The 15,372-nt window shown below is 49.9% G+C and overlaps 2 protein-coding genes across 9 annotated transcripts in view; one reads left to right on the forward strand and one right to left on the reverse strand.

Moving 5' to 3' along the window:
- The window catches only part of PPP4R4 (protein phosphatase 4 regulatory subunit 4), an 87,733-nt gene extending 83,380 nt beyond the window's left edge, over nucleotides 1-4,353 (forward strand). For all 5 annotated transcript variants that reach the window (XM_036315765.1, XM_036315767.1, XM_036315766.1 and 2 more), the window contains one exon: nucleotides 2,172-4,353. In XM_036315765.1, the coding sequence (XP_036171658.1) occupies nucleotides 2,172-2,196 (25 nt within the window). In that variant the 3' untranslated portion in view covers nucleotides 2,197-4,353. The remainder of the gene's footprint in view (nucleotides 1-2,171) is intronic.
- SERPINA10 (serpin family A member 10) lies at nucleotides 577-14,578 on the reverse strand. Of its 4 annotated transcripts, none has more exons than XM_036315772.1 (6): nucleotides 14,431-14,578; nucleotides 11,535-12,239; nucleotides 10,284-10,557; nucleotides 8,829-8,979; nucleotides 6,861-7,103; nucleotides 948-1,059 (listed from the first exon to the last, which is right to left on the reverse strand). In XM_036315772.1, exons 1-5 carry the CDS (start codon nucleotides 14,561-14,563, stop codon nucleotides 6,912-6,914), a joined length of 1,455 nt encoding a protein of 484 aa, XP_036171665.1. In that variant the 5' UTR covers nucleotides 14,564-14,578; the 3' UTR covers nucleotides 948-1,059; nucleotides 6,861-6,911. The 4 variants fall into 4 exon arrangements, with proteins under 4 accessions (XP_036171666.1, XP_036171665.1, XP_036171663.1 ...); XM_036315770.1 differs by having other exon boundaries at nucleotides 951-1,062; XM_036315774.1 differs by having other exon boundaries at nucleotides 951-1,062; nucleotides 14,369-14,500.
- Between the last annotated feature and the right edge of the window lie 794 nt (nucleotides 14,579-15,372).

A 15,372-nucleotide genomic window follows, 5' to 3' on the forward strand; every position in this document is an offset into this window, starting at 1 on the left:
CCTTCAGGGACTTTATTCAAGAAGACACTGGTGTAATTGCATCCCTTTGAATGGCTAGTGTAAGCGGACAGTGTTTCATGGCCCAGAGCTCAGAAAGATGGGCCCTGCTGCTACTTAAGCAATCTGCCTGCAGCATGGAGTCCAGAGTGTGGGTCAGCATGTAGGAGAGTCCTGTCCACTGTACTTGTCCTTAACATTGAGGTTATAAAGGCCTGTCTCCTCCTTTCCCCCAGGGTTACTTTTATGTGCTGTTAATGTCTGTGTGAATCACTGAAGCCTTTGTTTCTGTTAGTTTAAACGTGGAAGAGGGTTGCCCCATAAGAACCATCCTGATGACAGACAGGTCATGTCACGTGGATGTGATTCGTCCAGGCTGCCCCAACTCTACTCACAGGTTTACTCTTTCCTACAGGACACCCGAATCTTCTGATTAAATCAGAATTTAAATAGCATCCAGATGTCCTTTTAGACATATGTCACTGAATTCATGAATATTCTAATAAAGTTTCTGACATCCATCTTTTATTGGGAACTCCATGCTTTTAGGAACTGAACTATATTGTCACTTACTCTAAATTTCTAATTGCCCACCGGTATATATAAATATAGGTGTATGTAAGATTCATTCAAATTTATGGAAAGGAGCTCAAGGAAAGAGTAGGATCATGTATCATAGAAAAAAGTAATAGGAAACAGAAAAAAATGATATTGAGATTACAAATTAGTAACGTTAATATAGAGGATAGTTTTATTTACAGAGAATGCTCTTTGGAACAGTTGCTCTAATGATTATACTGTGGTTGATCCATTTAAAAGTCATGAGGACTGAGCCAGAAGAGGGTCATGTCTGCAGAGAGCACGGAGCTGGAGCCTGTGCCCGCTCCAGGGCCGCTAAGCAGCTGTGGACGTTCCGCTCAGTGCTCTGGGCCTCATGTCTCGTCGGTAAAATGACAGGGTTGCCTCTGGTTTACCTGCCACGGTGCCTTCCTTTTCTGGCCTCCTGTGATCCGTCCGCTCGATCACTCTTGACCTTCTTCCTCTCAAAGATCGCCCAGAATTCTTCTAGTGAAGAACACAATTACATCAGCATATAATTCATTCTCTTCTCAACTTATTTTTCTAAATGCCACAGGCATTTTTAAAAAAGTAAAGACCACTGAAACTTTATATCAACTCTCCTTTATTTCAGATTACTTTTTTTTTTATCTGTTCTTTCATTGTTGAGCATGTTTTTCCTATTCATAGACTGAATTTTCTCCTGCTCAATATATAAAGTATAATTACATTAATTATATAATCAATTATATATGTAATTGTTTAAAAAAATGAATCTAGAAACAAACACTCTGCTAACAAATCACATCGTTTGTTTCTCCTGCTCTGAATGTTCTGAGGGAGGAGGAATATTGGTATCACAGCTGCTTTTTTAACGTGTGACTGGATCTACGAGTCCATAACCGTACCTCCAGCTAATGCGCTGCTCATTTGGACTTTCTCACGAATGCACACTGCCCATAACCGGACCAGGGTCCATGTGGTTATGTTTCCTTATGCTTCTGTGAAGTATTACCTATAGTTCCGCACCATGTTATGTCCCAATGGAACATATCCTTTATACTTAAAATAAGCCTAGGAAATAATTTCACAATATATTAATATCTGTTTTTCCTGCTCAACAAAATTTTATACAATACCTTCTCCAACTTTTTAGTATCACACAGATGACACAGTCTGGTAGTTAGGAATATAGATGTCTTAAAGGATGTATGGGAATGCATTGTATCTTAAATCTTTTAAAGCCAGATAATTGATATACTAGTATTTAAGCTGAATTTCTGTTATGGTTATATGAAAAAAAATGTAAGGAAAGTTGTATGAACTGAATTGAATGCTATTTTAGGGGCATACAGGATTTGGTAATTAAAGGTAATTCCAAGTAATAGCTAATATGCAATTTATTTTTCACTAACTCAGAATTCTCATAGTAGATTCTATCTATATTTATTTACTTTTAAAGCATTATATGGATACAATTTTTCATGTTTTGTTTTCTCCTTTCTTCTCTCTTTCCCTTTCCTTTCTTCCTCCCTCACCTTTCCCTCCTTCTATCTTCTCTCCCCGTCCTCTTTCTTTTCCTCCCCCCTCTCTTTTTCTCATCCTTTTTGACAAAGAAAATCCAGAAAATCCAATCCTTAAATCATCTGCTTGATGAAGGAGGCAAAACAAAGACACCTGGAGATAATGTGATTGATGGACAAAAGCTAAAGCAATGGCTGGGGCTCCTATTTTTTTTTTTTAAATTAATGGAAAGAGATACATTAGGGCAGCTGATGTTGCTAAAAGCCCCATATTTGAAATTAGATTCCGTAGGAGGCATAATATATATATTTCTTAAATAATAATGTGGTTGCAGAATTCCAATGTTACAGTGAAGTGTAATGAAAAACAACTTTAGTATGTGCTTTAACAACTGCTGCAGAAGAGACACGGCTGAATCTATTTGTGCAGGAAACCATCTGTTTACTTGTTCTAGAGCTTTAGCATTTAAACCTGTATGAAAGCCCACATCCACTGCAAATGCCCTGCTAGAGAATCATTTTGGAGGGGCCTGGGAGTCAATTAGGAAGACATTGTTTCTCACGAATCTCCAAGCCCAACAACCACACTGAAAAGGGTACAAACAGCAGTCCACTATGTTATCAGTCTGATTGTGGTGACCATGTGGTGTACCCGGATATTCTGAAACTTAAATTTGGCAATGGAAATTCCACAAAGATTTCTCATAACTTTTAGCCACAATTACCTTAAAAATAATAGATTCATGATTTCCTTTATTTCCTAGAAAATTTTATTTTATACTTTGTTTACATTTTAGATTGTATTTGTCCTTAATTAAAAATGATGAATCTAGTTTGAATCAGCTGTTACTCTGAGCTATCATGCTTATGCTATGTCAACAGCCTTTATTTATACTAATGCTAATATTTCCATCACAGTTTGCCTGTAGAACATGTATGATTATTAACTTTAAAATGTCAGATCTTGAGATATACTGTATGAAGCTATTGTCAGCTTCTCTATTACAAAATGCAATCAGCATATAACTATACTGATATTAGAAAATCTTTGTTTTTTAAAATATATTGATGTATGATAAAGATGATCTAATTTGTGAATGCATATGCGTGTGTGGTTACTTTTTATAATGTGAAATAATGAATAGTGAATTTACTTAAAATAAAGCATAGGTTAATGAGATGCCTGTGTTTGTGAAAAAAGTTTTAAATACTTTTTTGCAATTTTTATTCTCTAATGAAAGAGTAAGACAGTTCACTTTTAAGTGATGAGTAACAGAAGCACGCTGACCTCAACTGTAAGTGACTCAGGAACAGCTACTCGTGTGAAACTTTCACTCAGTTTCTCTCCATCTTTCCTTACAATTGGCTCTTGTTGGCTATTTTTATGATCCTTAATGTCTTTCATTTAAGGATAGGTTAATGGAATTGTTCAACCCATTTGTCAGTATTTAAAAATTGAGTAGGTTCGAGAAGCTTGACCATGTGGCTAATTTAGTACTTCCCTTATGGATTTCATTGAACTATTTTAATGATGTCTCCGACCAGCATCACTGACATGCACTTTAACACACTGTGATCTGGGAGAGTTTGTGGTGCGTGAGTGGGACATCAGAGTGACAGCAGTTCCCCAGCACTGTGATTCATAATCAGCATGGACTCTGTCACTTTAAATAAAATGGAGAATTCCAGTTTGTTTGTTCACTAATACATTTAGCAGAGTTAGGAACCTTTATTTCCTTTACGCGTGTGAGAGAAGAAGAGAGCGACTCTATAGAGAAAAGTCACTACAGCTCCTACAATCCAGGGGTGTATAGAGGTCAGTGCAGTCTCACTGCAAGGCACTGAGCAATCAAGTCACACAGTCAATCAAAATTATGTCAGAAGTTTCCTTTCCTTTTTTAGAACATGATCATTTCTAAAAGTGTTGACATATTTTTTAAAATTATATATATTTCTAAAACCAGATATATAAAATCAGAGTAAAACACAAATTGCTGACAGTTACGACCATCCACACATAGATTCACACCGAAACGAGACTGATACTCTTGTAAAAGTCCTTGGCGTAGCAACTTATCAGACAGTTCCTTCAAACTAGCTGTGGGAAAGAAAGATCTCCTCCACCTAACTGCAGAGAAGGAGGGACATCACCGTCAGCTGTTTGTTAATTATCGAAACTTGCATTTTAAGGACAGGTTCTAGCACAGTGGTTCTCAACCTTCTGGCCCTTTAAATACAGTTCCTCATGTGGTGACCCAACCATAACATTATTTTCGTGGCTACTTCATCACTGTCCTGTTGTTACTGTTATGAATCGTCATGTAAATATCTGATATGCAGGATGGTCTTAGGCGACCCCTGTGAAAGGGTCGTTCGACCGCCAAAGGGGTCACGACCCACAGGTTGAGAATCGCTGTTCTGGAATTTCACAGGTCAGCACTGCAAACAAAAACAGACCTGGAGAGCTCAATTTTACTGACAGAAATGGAGACAGGGCTTAAATGGATTTTACTTCATAGCGGTAGAATAAGGGGCATATACATATTCTTCCACAACCTCATACGCATCTGAAAATCATTTCCATTATTTGACTTCCTGAGCTCAGACCCCTTCCTCTGGAAGGGACAGCTCAATTCTGCCTTGTGGTTAGTAGGCAAACATGAAATATTTGAACTGAAATGAATAGGCAATTCAGCTTGAGGAGGAGTTCACAGCGAAGATAAACGAATGAGATTAATTCAGTACTCTGTTCTCATTATTGTAGCCTGTGTGAGAGAGAGACTGTGGGTATGTTGGCGTCTGTAGGAGCAGTGTTAGAAACCTGACACTTAACATTGTTGTAATGTTCAGGTTCTCCCCTCAGTTGAAAACTTGAATTTTTTGTGTCATTGGCTGCACTTCTCACTGGTCTGCCTCAGAGAGCCACGTGCAGTGACAGTCGTGACGCCGCTTCGTTTGCAGTGCTCGTGGGGAGGCGAGGGCGTCTGCTCTGCGCGTTACAGGAGCCCTTCAGTAGCAGCGAGCCTGTCCATGACTGGCTTTGGCCATTATTTCTGTTAGAGAATATTATGTTTTCATAGGCTCCCCCCCAAGCTTCATCTCTAAAAGCAGGTAATTTGATTGACCCCTCTTTTATGTCTCTTTCTAGTATCTTCCCACAAATAAACCTGGTTAACTGAATACTAACAGGTCACTGAGGAAGGCCAGGTGGAGTTGGTCCTCTATTTTGTGTCTCTCTTTCTAGGCCCTGGAATTGCCCTGCCCTTACCAACTGTCACGTGGTGCCCTTGGAAGGAGTACACAGTGAATCCATGTCCAGATTTTAGAATGATGAAAAGTCAATCTTCAAACTGTAGCCTAATATTACTACGTGTTCACATTAATATGACACACAATACTCTGATTTAAATTAATAGTTAAGATGACTAATCAAAAAATTAATTTTAGGTATAAAATCGATAGCAAACAGATAGAAATCCAATTAGGCATTTAATTAACACAGTTGACACTCCAAGATGAGTTAGCCCTCGTCACGAGTCTCAGAATTTACTCCTAAAATACTTTCTTGTCTCTGTAACAGAAAGTGACCGCTTAAGAGCGTCGGGGATTTGCTGTTTTCCTGTTAGCCTCGGCGCGGGCCAGGCTTCTCTTCGTTTAAGCGCAGCGGCTGACTGAGCAGCGAGCCCACGCGGCCTGTCCCGCTGGACCTCACCGGGCGGTTTAGGTGGAAAGAAGGAAAAGAGAAATAGGCGTGGGGCCACTGGGTAACCGTGGCAAGCATTTGCTTTTCTCTGCCACGTCCTGCGACACATCCATTAGGTGCAGTAAGCACAGTGCCTAAGGCCCAGGATACCTTTTGGGGCTCATGAATGTTTTACTTTTTGCAATCAGCAAGTTACATACTTTACCTGCATTGGTATAAAGACAAACAGTGCATAATGTATTCATTATTATACCAATGCCGTCATAAAATCAAATTTTTAATATGCATATCTATTTTTTTATGTCAGAAAGACCCAAGAGTGCCTGGGGCCCTTGAAAGTCATAATGTGACCTGTGTCTGGTTCCCCATCCCCGTCCTTTGTAAAATGAAGGTATTGAACGGGGTGGTCTGCGGCTCAGCGAATGCCTCTGCCAAGTGATGTGCTGCATCTCTCACCTGCCTGGAGGAAATGGCCGCACTGATCAGACGCTGGGGTCAGGACAGGTTAATATATTTGTATTGATTTCAGAGAGGAAGGGAGAGGGATAGAAACATCAACAATGAGAGAGAATCACTGACTGGCTGCCTCCTGCATACCCTTACTGGGGATGAGCCCGCAACCCGGGCATGTGCCCTGACCGGGAATCAAACCATGACCTCCTGGTTCATAGGTTGATATTCAACCATTGAGCCACAGGGCTGGGCTGTTTTTCTAATTTTAGTCAGCAAGAAATGGTTCTACAGCAGATGACAAGAAAATGCTTATTTTGCACCAGAGGGAAGTAGAGAGTGAAGCACGTGACTCATGGAGAATGTGTCTGTGTCTTCCTCCCAAAGGCTCATCTGGAGAGTGTCCAGGTATGTGAGTAACAGGAGGGCAAAGGCATTCCACCAAGCTCGCTTTGGTCAGCAGCAAAGGCTCTTAGTCGCAGCTGCACATACCGAACGGGTTGTGCAAACCTCACCTGAAAATAAGTTTGACTTGAACACTCGGATTTCTCTAAGAGTGGCTCAAACAGCAGCAGACAGGAGCCATCCTTCCTGCCACCCAGCACCAGTGCCTGCGCGGGTGCCCGTACCTCAGGCAGGCCGGCATCCGCTGGGCACCGCGTCCTCGTGCTTGTCGTCAATCACAGGAGGGCGGGGTTTACCACCCTGCCCAGAAATAGGGGCACCCTCCAGGTTTCTTCATAGATCAGGAAATGAAACGGCCGGTTCACTTTGATGATGGGAGGCATGGAATAAGCTACAATTTCCGACAGGGTTCCTGCCACTGCCTCGGTTCCTTTTTCATCCACCTCAATCACTGCTCTTTGTAGAACCTGGAAAAGGAAGTCATGTGGAAGACCGTGTGGGTGGCAGTCAGGAGGGAACTGAGCCCCTCGACAGCTTTTGCTGTGGTCCTACCTACAGGGCCATGCTCCTGGGAATGAGTGGGATGGGGCTCCTCTGTGCTGAGGGGAGGCATCTGAGGTTGCCCAGGGACTTGCCTTAGAAGCTCAAATACCAGGAGACACCAGGACCCCACATGGGAAACACTGGCCGACCCCTGCACGCATGTGTCAGATCAGCGCGGCCTCTGTGCTGCTGATCCTTGGGCACAGCTGGTGCTCCTCGGGAAGGTGCTCACGCTGCCTGGAGCCCCGAACACTCTGGCCTTCCCTCTGGCGGGCCAGCCGGGTGAGGGGTGTGGCTAGTCTGTGGCAGCTTCCCAGCACCTGGTGCGGCTCTGAGTCCTGGGCAAGTGCTGGGGTCCCTGAGGACTTCCTGGACTCTGGTTGCCTGTACTCAGGCCACCTGTCCTGGCTGGGAGGCCCTTTTGTCCAGGCACCTCATGTTAAGCGGGTGATGGACGAACCTAATTATTATAAGAGATAGAGGAAGCATCAGTGTAGTAGCTCCTGGGGGTTCCCTAATGTCCTGGAGTGGAAGTTCTCCTCCAGGAGCAAACAGAGGGAGGACAGTTAGTGGTTTGCCACTTAAACTATAAAGAGCACACGGTGTCACCATGCCGTGTCTGCAGCAGAAAGCCTTACAGGTGCTGGTCTGCGGGGCTGTCCTGTTTATTCCTCTCATCTCCCGAGACGAAGGCCTGGCTGTAGGCCTGCTCACCCTGCTGAATCCTGCTCAGGGGGCTGCCATTTTAAATCTCCCTTGGAAGGAGAAAATGGGAAAATAGTAGTCAAACCCCTCAGCTAAGGAGGAGCAGGGGAAGATATAGCTGCCGCTTGGAAATGTCAGAACATTTTCTCAGTCGTAATAATGAGGGGGTTACTGTTGGCGTCAGTGAGCGGCCAGGAGTGGTAGGCAGCTCCCTGCAATGTCCTGGGCTGCTCCGACCACAGGTAACAGGCCTGGCTCCCCTTGAAACCAGCAGGTTCCCACTGAGACAGCAGATGAGCTGATGGGATTCCTTGTGGGAGGTGACTAATCTTTAGAGGCAGAACAAGGGCCCAAGAGTATGAGTTAGTGGGGGTATAGGGAAAAAACACCCCAAAGCCATATATATGAAAACAAAACAATTACAATTTTGACCATTTGTGGATTGAGTTGCTTTTCAAAGTGTTGCTTCCCTGTCACTGGAAGCATTACAAAGAAGAGAGGGAGGGAGGAGAAGAAAGGGAGGGAAGAAGGAAGGAAAGAGGGCAGGAAAACTGGAGGATAATGTGTAGGGATATTACAGAGGGGGTTCCAACAAGGGTGGGAAGTTGGGCAGGTAGCTTCTGGGGGTTTCTTTCACCTTGAGAGTGGTGTGACTTCATGACATTTTAAATGAACCCATGAATGAGTTCCTTGTCAGGGGTACACTTCTTGAGTGCTTGTGAGAGGAGGGGGAGAGCTCTCCATAAGAGAAATTAATGTTTTAATAAAGTAGCTCAAAATTCTTAAAACATCCAACTCGGGTGCTATTTCAAGCCCTCGGAATTTAAATCTAAGCTTCTACTACAACTTGGAATTTTATCAACATTAAAATCATCTGCAAAAACGTGTTGGTTTTGGTCCGACTTCATCCTCGGGGTTGGGGTCCGCACGAGAGACTGGCTTACCTGAGACACTTTCAGGTTTCTCGCCATGGCCGACAGCTCGCCCAGGTTGGCCCAGGGTGAGAAGATTCTCGTGACTCTCATCTGCTTAAGCAGCTCATGCATCTCATACTTCTGATCCAACTTGAACTTCGGGAAGAAAACTTCCATGTGTCTGTGGTACAAGCAGATGTAACAGGGAAACGGAGACAGAGCCATAGGCTGCAGGCTACAAAGGTCACTCTCTCCAGGATCATTCCCATTAATGGGGCGCTCACTGGACAGAGCTCGTGCCATTCTTTTGTGATGCTCTGGCTCGGGGGAAACTGCTCTGGCTCATTAGATATGTAACTTCAGCTTCACCCAACGGGTTTATCTCCCAGCCAGTGACTCACGGTCTCATTAGCAAAGGACACTGCATTTTGCATCCCTTTCCCTATGTCTTAAAAACAGCCCAAAGCAAGGAACTCCTTGCAGCAGTTCTTTGCTTGCAGCAATCCTGCAGGCCCCAGGCTGGCGCTGCAGCCACAGTCTGCAGCCGGAGGTGTTCCAGAGTCTTAGGAGTCGGGATGGACAGCAGGAGGGAGTGAAGGGGGTCCCCCCCAACCCCCCGAGGCAGACATGCTGATATTCTGTTTTGTATGCACTGGATTTCTCTGAAATTTGTGTTTAAAAAGATGAGTTCTGTGGCTCAAAAATAAGAAGCATGAAAACAAATAATTGACACTAGATTCATCTTTTTAAAGAAGTCTCAATTTCTTAATTTATGAGGTGTAGCCCCAAACAGCAGTACCAGTTTCCTAGGTCACTCAGAGCGTTGCTGCACTCGCCCCACAGCCCAGGGCAGCATCCTGATGGGGTGGTTTCAGCGACCTCCTGACGGGTCTCCTTCCCTCTCCCCCCAGTGTCTTTACTCCACATGGCTGTGTGGCTCTTTCAAACACGAGTCAGACCCTGGTGCTCCTCTGCTCAGATCCCCTGGGGCTTCCCATGTCCCTGAGGAAAAGCCCGTCTTTTCTGGGGCCTGTGATATATGGCCCTGGGGGCCTGGGCCCTGGTTATCAGACCTCCTCTCCTCCCTGCTGCCTTGCTGTTCCTCAAACCCACCAGGCACTCTCCCATCCCAGACTGTCTCTGCCTGTAGCACTTCCCTCCCCCAAGACACCCACAGGGTCCTGCTTCACTTCCGCCACCACCTTCTCCAGGCCTTCCTGGGGGCGCCTGCACCCTGGTGCCCCCTCGCTCCCTGCACTGCGACTCCCTCATCTCCCTGCACTGGGATGTGAGCTCCACGAGGGCTCCATTGTGCATGTGTGGCAGTGCCTGGCCGAGCGGATAAATGAGCCAGGCGCCGTGAGAGATGCCAGGACAGAGGGAAGCAGGGAGCCCATCGGCCACGGGGGAGACGGACACTGAGCCCCGGAATTGTGGCGAGTGCTCGCAGAGACCGAGCTGGTCTAGGGCAGGGGCCTGGCGTACCTGGTCCTCATGTTCCTCAGCCACGTGTCCACCAGGTCTGTGCTCAGGTAGTCCTCCAGGGCCAGGTGGTCGCTCATCTTCTCCATGAGCACCACCAGCATGCTGGCGTTCCCTCGGTAGGGCAGCTGGAGGACGTGGCAACGGAGTCTCTCGTCAAAGGTGGAGGCGAAGTTGCCCGCACTGTACATCATGGGCACCTTAACCGTCTTGTACTTGTTCAGGTGGAAAGTGTCTGCCTTGGTGAAGACTGGGTCAAAGGGGGTCAACCACTTCCCTGGACAAGTAAGAAAAGAACTCGGTGTGGAAACCACCCCTTCGGGGTAGCATTCTTGTTTAAGTCACAGAGGGCAGCGCTGCCCAGCCCTCTCTGCCCCAACTGGGCAGGGTGGGCCCGGGAGGTGTGTTCTGACCACAGCTCAGGCAGCAAAACGAACTCCCCAGAGGCCGCCTGTCCTAGCCTCTTTCCCGGCTGGCAGAACCCGGATCCACCTGTGGCCCGTTGGGGACACACAGCGTGAGGAAGTGCACCTGTCCTGCCCTGTCCTCTGCTGGCCCTTAGTCTGTGCAGCCACGTGCGGGCAGGGGCCCTGGGACAGAAGTGAGGACCTCCCCACGCATGGCTGCTCAGGTCCTGCGAGAAGGGGACCCTTGATGACACAGCCACCCGAGCCAGAGAGGCCAGCAGCGTGCAGAGCGTGGCCCTCTACACACAGACTGTCCGGCACAGTGCCTGGCGGCGGGAAGCACATTCTCCTGGGCTTGGCGAGGCCCTAGTGTCAGCTTCCTGCTGCAGCGGCGGCCACACAGCCCCCTGCCCGTTAGAGGGCAGGACGGACAGGGTCTGGCGTGAGTGTCAGGACCCCCTCGCTGAGTCTGGCCTCATGTGACCTTGCCCAGGCTCACCTCTCTGAGCCTCACTCTCATCTGCACAGTAGGTGGGAGGGTCCCCATTTTCTATATTAAGAGTCTGAGGACAGGAAACATTGTCACTTGCCCCAGTTCACAAAAGGAGCGAGTGAAGGAGCAAAGATGTAACCCACATCTCACAGATCACTTGCCCGGAAGGGTCAGCGTCAGAACCTTAGAGGCGTGGAGAACTGCGTAGAGGTGCTTGGGAACTAGGGACCGCAGCACGTGGGCCACCGGCAGGGCCATGGGGGAGCACGCCCGGCCTGTGCCGGGACATCACACGGCCCACGCCTATTTCGGTTTGCCTGTGAGACCCGGCCTCACAGAACATTCTCCAAATACCTTTGAGCAAGACGTAGTCCACGAGGATGACCTTGGTGTCGGGATTGACCTCATCGAAGAGCGTGGGGATTCTCCCCTGCGTCTCCCGGTTCATGTAATGATTCATGAGCTTTCTGGCCTGCGAGGCATTGTGGAAATTCACAGTCACACACTCGGTATCGAAATACCTCTTGGACAAATTGAGGAAGGGCCCTTTGACGTCAAAGTCTTCCTGGACGAAGGCCAGACTCCCCTGGGTGAGGCCCAGCTCCTGGTTGCGGGAGAGGTGCTGTCTGAGCCGCCGAAACAAGGCGGGCAGGTCCCCGGGCCCCGTCTGGCTGAGCACGCCCTCCAGCTGGGCTCTGGTCTGCCCCGTGGCCCCCAGCATCAGGGCCGCCATGGCCAAGGACAGGCCGAGCGGGGAGAAGACCACGTTGCCTTCATGCCTCATGGAGATCTTGCGTAGCAGGCTGAACCCCAAGTTGGAGGTCTGTTCAGAGAGCTGGTGCCCACTGGCCATCAGCCAGGGCTCCTCTTCCTCCTCCTCTGGGGCCTGCACTTCCTGGGAAGTCTCATTCTGGACAGCAGGGGTCTGTGGCCTCGCCTGGGCCGTGCCGGGCACCAGCCACACCCGGGCCAGGAGGCAGGGGAGCAGGAGGCGCAGTACCGCCGCCATCCGGTCAGCGTGGAGGCCGAGCGAGTGCTGCTCTTCAGCAGCGGGGCTTCCTGGGAGAAGGGAGCAGGTTGGTGATCATGCCTGATGCCGCCCCTCGTCCCTGTGTTGTGGTCCATCCTCCAGTGACCCACTTCCTCCCTCTGAGGGGTGGGCAGGGGCTTACCTCTGGCTCATGCAGCCGAGTCCCCTCAGGGAGACCCGGAGGAAGAAGGGTGGCTGAGGTCCACCCGAGGAGGGGATTCTGTTACAGAACCAACCCCCCTCTGGGCCCTAGCCCGCCGCAGCTCCTGGCCTCCCCTCTTTCCCACTCATCCCACTTCTCATGAAGCAGTGGATGGGAGAGGATGTGGTCTGGACCACGGCCTGCCTGGGCGGGGTCAGAGCAGGGCGGGTCAGGAGGTACACAGAGCTTTATTGGTCGGCTTCACTCGTTGCCCCTGATCGCTGGGCCAACAGCAGCCCATCAAGCTGGGTCTTGGCGCCCTGGGTCTGGGGCCTGCTTGGCTGGGGATGCAGAGGGTCGGAGTAGCCATCAGGGCCAGGAAAGGGCAAGTACTGTCTGCCTGACTCGGTGGTGAGAATTCTGCCCCCCGCGCTCCTCTGACAGCCCTGGTGCCCAGTTCCCAGCTCCTGCCAGCTCTCCCTTCCGCCACTGTACCTGGAGGCCCCCGACAGACGTGAGCCAGCTTGTCCTGAGTGAGGCCTGGGCTGACCTCCTCTAACCCTCACAGAGACTGTGAAGTGCGTCCTCGCCCTCAGCCCCACGTGGAGTCAGTCCTCTGGCCCTGGCAGTGGGTCTCCAAACCCCATGCTCCTCACCACGAGCCGGCCAGCCCGAGCACCTCTCCAGGCTCCCTGGCCTCCGGGCGCAGAGCCTGGCTCCTGAGCACCCCGACTTTTCCCGTCTGCGTAAACACCCCAGGGCTGGGCTGTGGGCCCGACAGTCTCCACACTCAGCTCCTGGTGTCCAGGTCTGTGACCCAGAGGCTGGCTGGGCAGGTCACCGAGATGCCCCAGGAGGGGCTGGGAGGGCAGCCAGTCAGCCCAGTGGGCATCGGGCAGGGGAGGCTGCAGGCCTCACAGGAGTCCCAGCAGTGGAGACCCTCACTCTGAACAGGCCCCGTGTGACACGATGGAGTTTCCCAGCCGCCTCTCCCTCACGCAGGTGCTGTGTCCTCGTCTGTGCCTGGCACTAAGTGACACTGGCCCAGGACCCAGTGCACTGCTCTTATGTTAAACGGCCCAGCAGAATGTGCCGGAAGTCACTACCTCACCCAGTGGAACACACCTGCCGTGTTTCCTAAATGTCAGGGTTTAGGCAACTCTGCAATTCTAAACATCAAGGCCGAGTTCAGGAGCTCCCAGTCGCAAATGCTGGGTAAGCACCTCCTGCAGCGTCCAAACGGACCTGGCCATGCTTCGGTAGGAGGCCTGCCTCATGTTGCTGCGCTTTCAGCATTAGGGCCAGCCCCCCTCCACAGCCAAAAGAGCTCGACTCGCTGAAGGCTCAGCCGGCGGTTAGCATTTTTTAGCAATAAAGTATTTTTTAATTAAGGATGTATACGGTTTTACACCGGGCAGTATTGCATACTTGATAAGCTACACCAGGGGTCCTCAAACTCCGGCCCGCGGGCCACATGCAAATACAAATATTGTATTTGTTCCCGTTTTGTTTTTTTACTTCAAAATAAGATATGTGCAGTGTGCATAGGACTTTGTTCATAGTTTTTTTTTAAACTATAGTCCGGCCCTCCCACGGTCTGAGGGACAGTGAACTGGCCCCCTGTTTAAAAAGTTTGAGGACCCCTGCCCTAAGGTCACGCTCACCTACTGAACAGGTCAGAATCTGTGCGCAGGGCGCCCCCCAAGCACGCCGAGGACGCATCACCCTAGAGAACCCGAGTGGGAAGAAACAGCTCACTCACCACTTCCCAGCCCCGAAGCAGGTGAGCAGCACTCACCCAGCCCTGAGGTGGGGGGTTCGCTGGGGGGGGGGGGGGGGGGGGCAGGGAGAAGAGAGCAGGATGCTGAGTGTGGTTTGAACAGTGAGTGCGGCTGACACAAACTGTGGACTTAAAGCCTCATCCCCTAGCCCCTGTGTCCACAGCAGCCTCTCACCCCACCGCTGCCTCTCCGGCCCACGAGTGAGGGCTCGGCGCTGCCCAGCCTCCCCCCTCACCTTAGAGCCCACGCCTCGCTGGTTGGACTGCGAAGGTCTCCCTTTAATCTGCTGCCTCTTACCAGTCTGGGTGCCCCCGGGTGCCTGGGAAGGTCCTTCGTTCAGGGCGAAGGCAGAGGTTGGGGAGCGGGCAGCGGGCAGCTGAGAGCCTGCAGCAAATATTTGCTGTTCCAAAGTGCGCCCCCGAGGGGCCATTACTGATTAACGGCCTGGCCTGCGGGAGAGGCTGGCGTTTCTGGAAACACGGAGAGAGGCTTCCCACATCCGCCCGCTGCCCCTCCCACCCTGAGTGTGGAAATCCCTCCAGGGGAGCTTCTGTTTCGCAACCCCAGGGGATGGTGTTGTCAGGCGCCCACGCCTCCTGAGTCCCCAACCCGGCTGGCACGTGTGGGGGGCGGGGCAGAGACGATGAAGACCTGCTCCCCCAACCTCCAAGGAACTTTGGGTTCAGCGGGAGAGACAGGCAGGTGCCCTGCTATGAGCAACGCAAGGTCAACTCAAGGTCAACTCACTACTTGGCCAGACTCAAGGGCCCGGAGTCCTCAAGTGTCCAACGTCAAGGCTGGGGGAGGCCTTTTAAGACAAAAAGCCCCATCGACCCTCCTTTGTACAATATAAATACTTCATGTGCCCTTCACTACCCTGAAGTGAAATTTAATAGTTACTAGAGCGTATCCACAGATCTTTTAAAAAAGCGAAATACTGCTATAATATGGAGGGGAAATAAGAGTGAAGTATAAGGAAACAATGTTTCTTTGAACGGGTAAATGCTCTGGCATCGCTCCCCTGGAAGGCGTGGGGATGCCGTCCGGCGGGGCCATCTGTGTCGCGCACGGTTACCCATCCAGCGCTGCAGCCGGAATCCCCACCCCAGGCGGAGGCTTAACGAGTCCTGCCCGCACCGCCGGGTACCTGGTCGGAAGGGCTCCTGGGTGGCATTTGTGGTATAATTTTAGTGCCAGAATGAACCTCCGGGCCAGCCCAGGCCCCGGATTTGGACTGTC

The sequence above is a fragment of the Myotis myotis genome, unplaced genomic scaffold, assembly GCF_014108235.1.
Source record: "Myotis myotis isolate mMyoMyo1 unplaced genomic scaffold, mMyoMyo1.p scaffold_m19_p_60, whole genome shotgun sequence".
NCBI lineage: Eukaryota > Metazoa > Chordata > Mammalia > Chiroptera > Vespertilionidae > Myotis > Myotis myotis.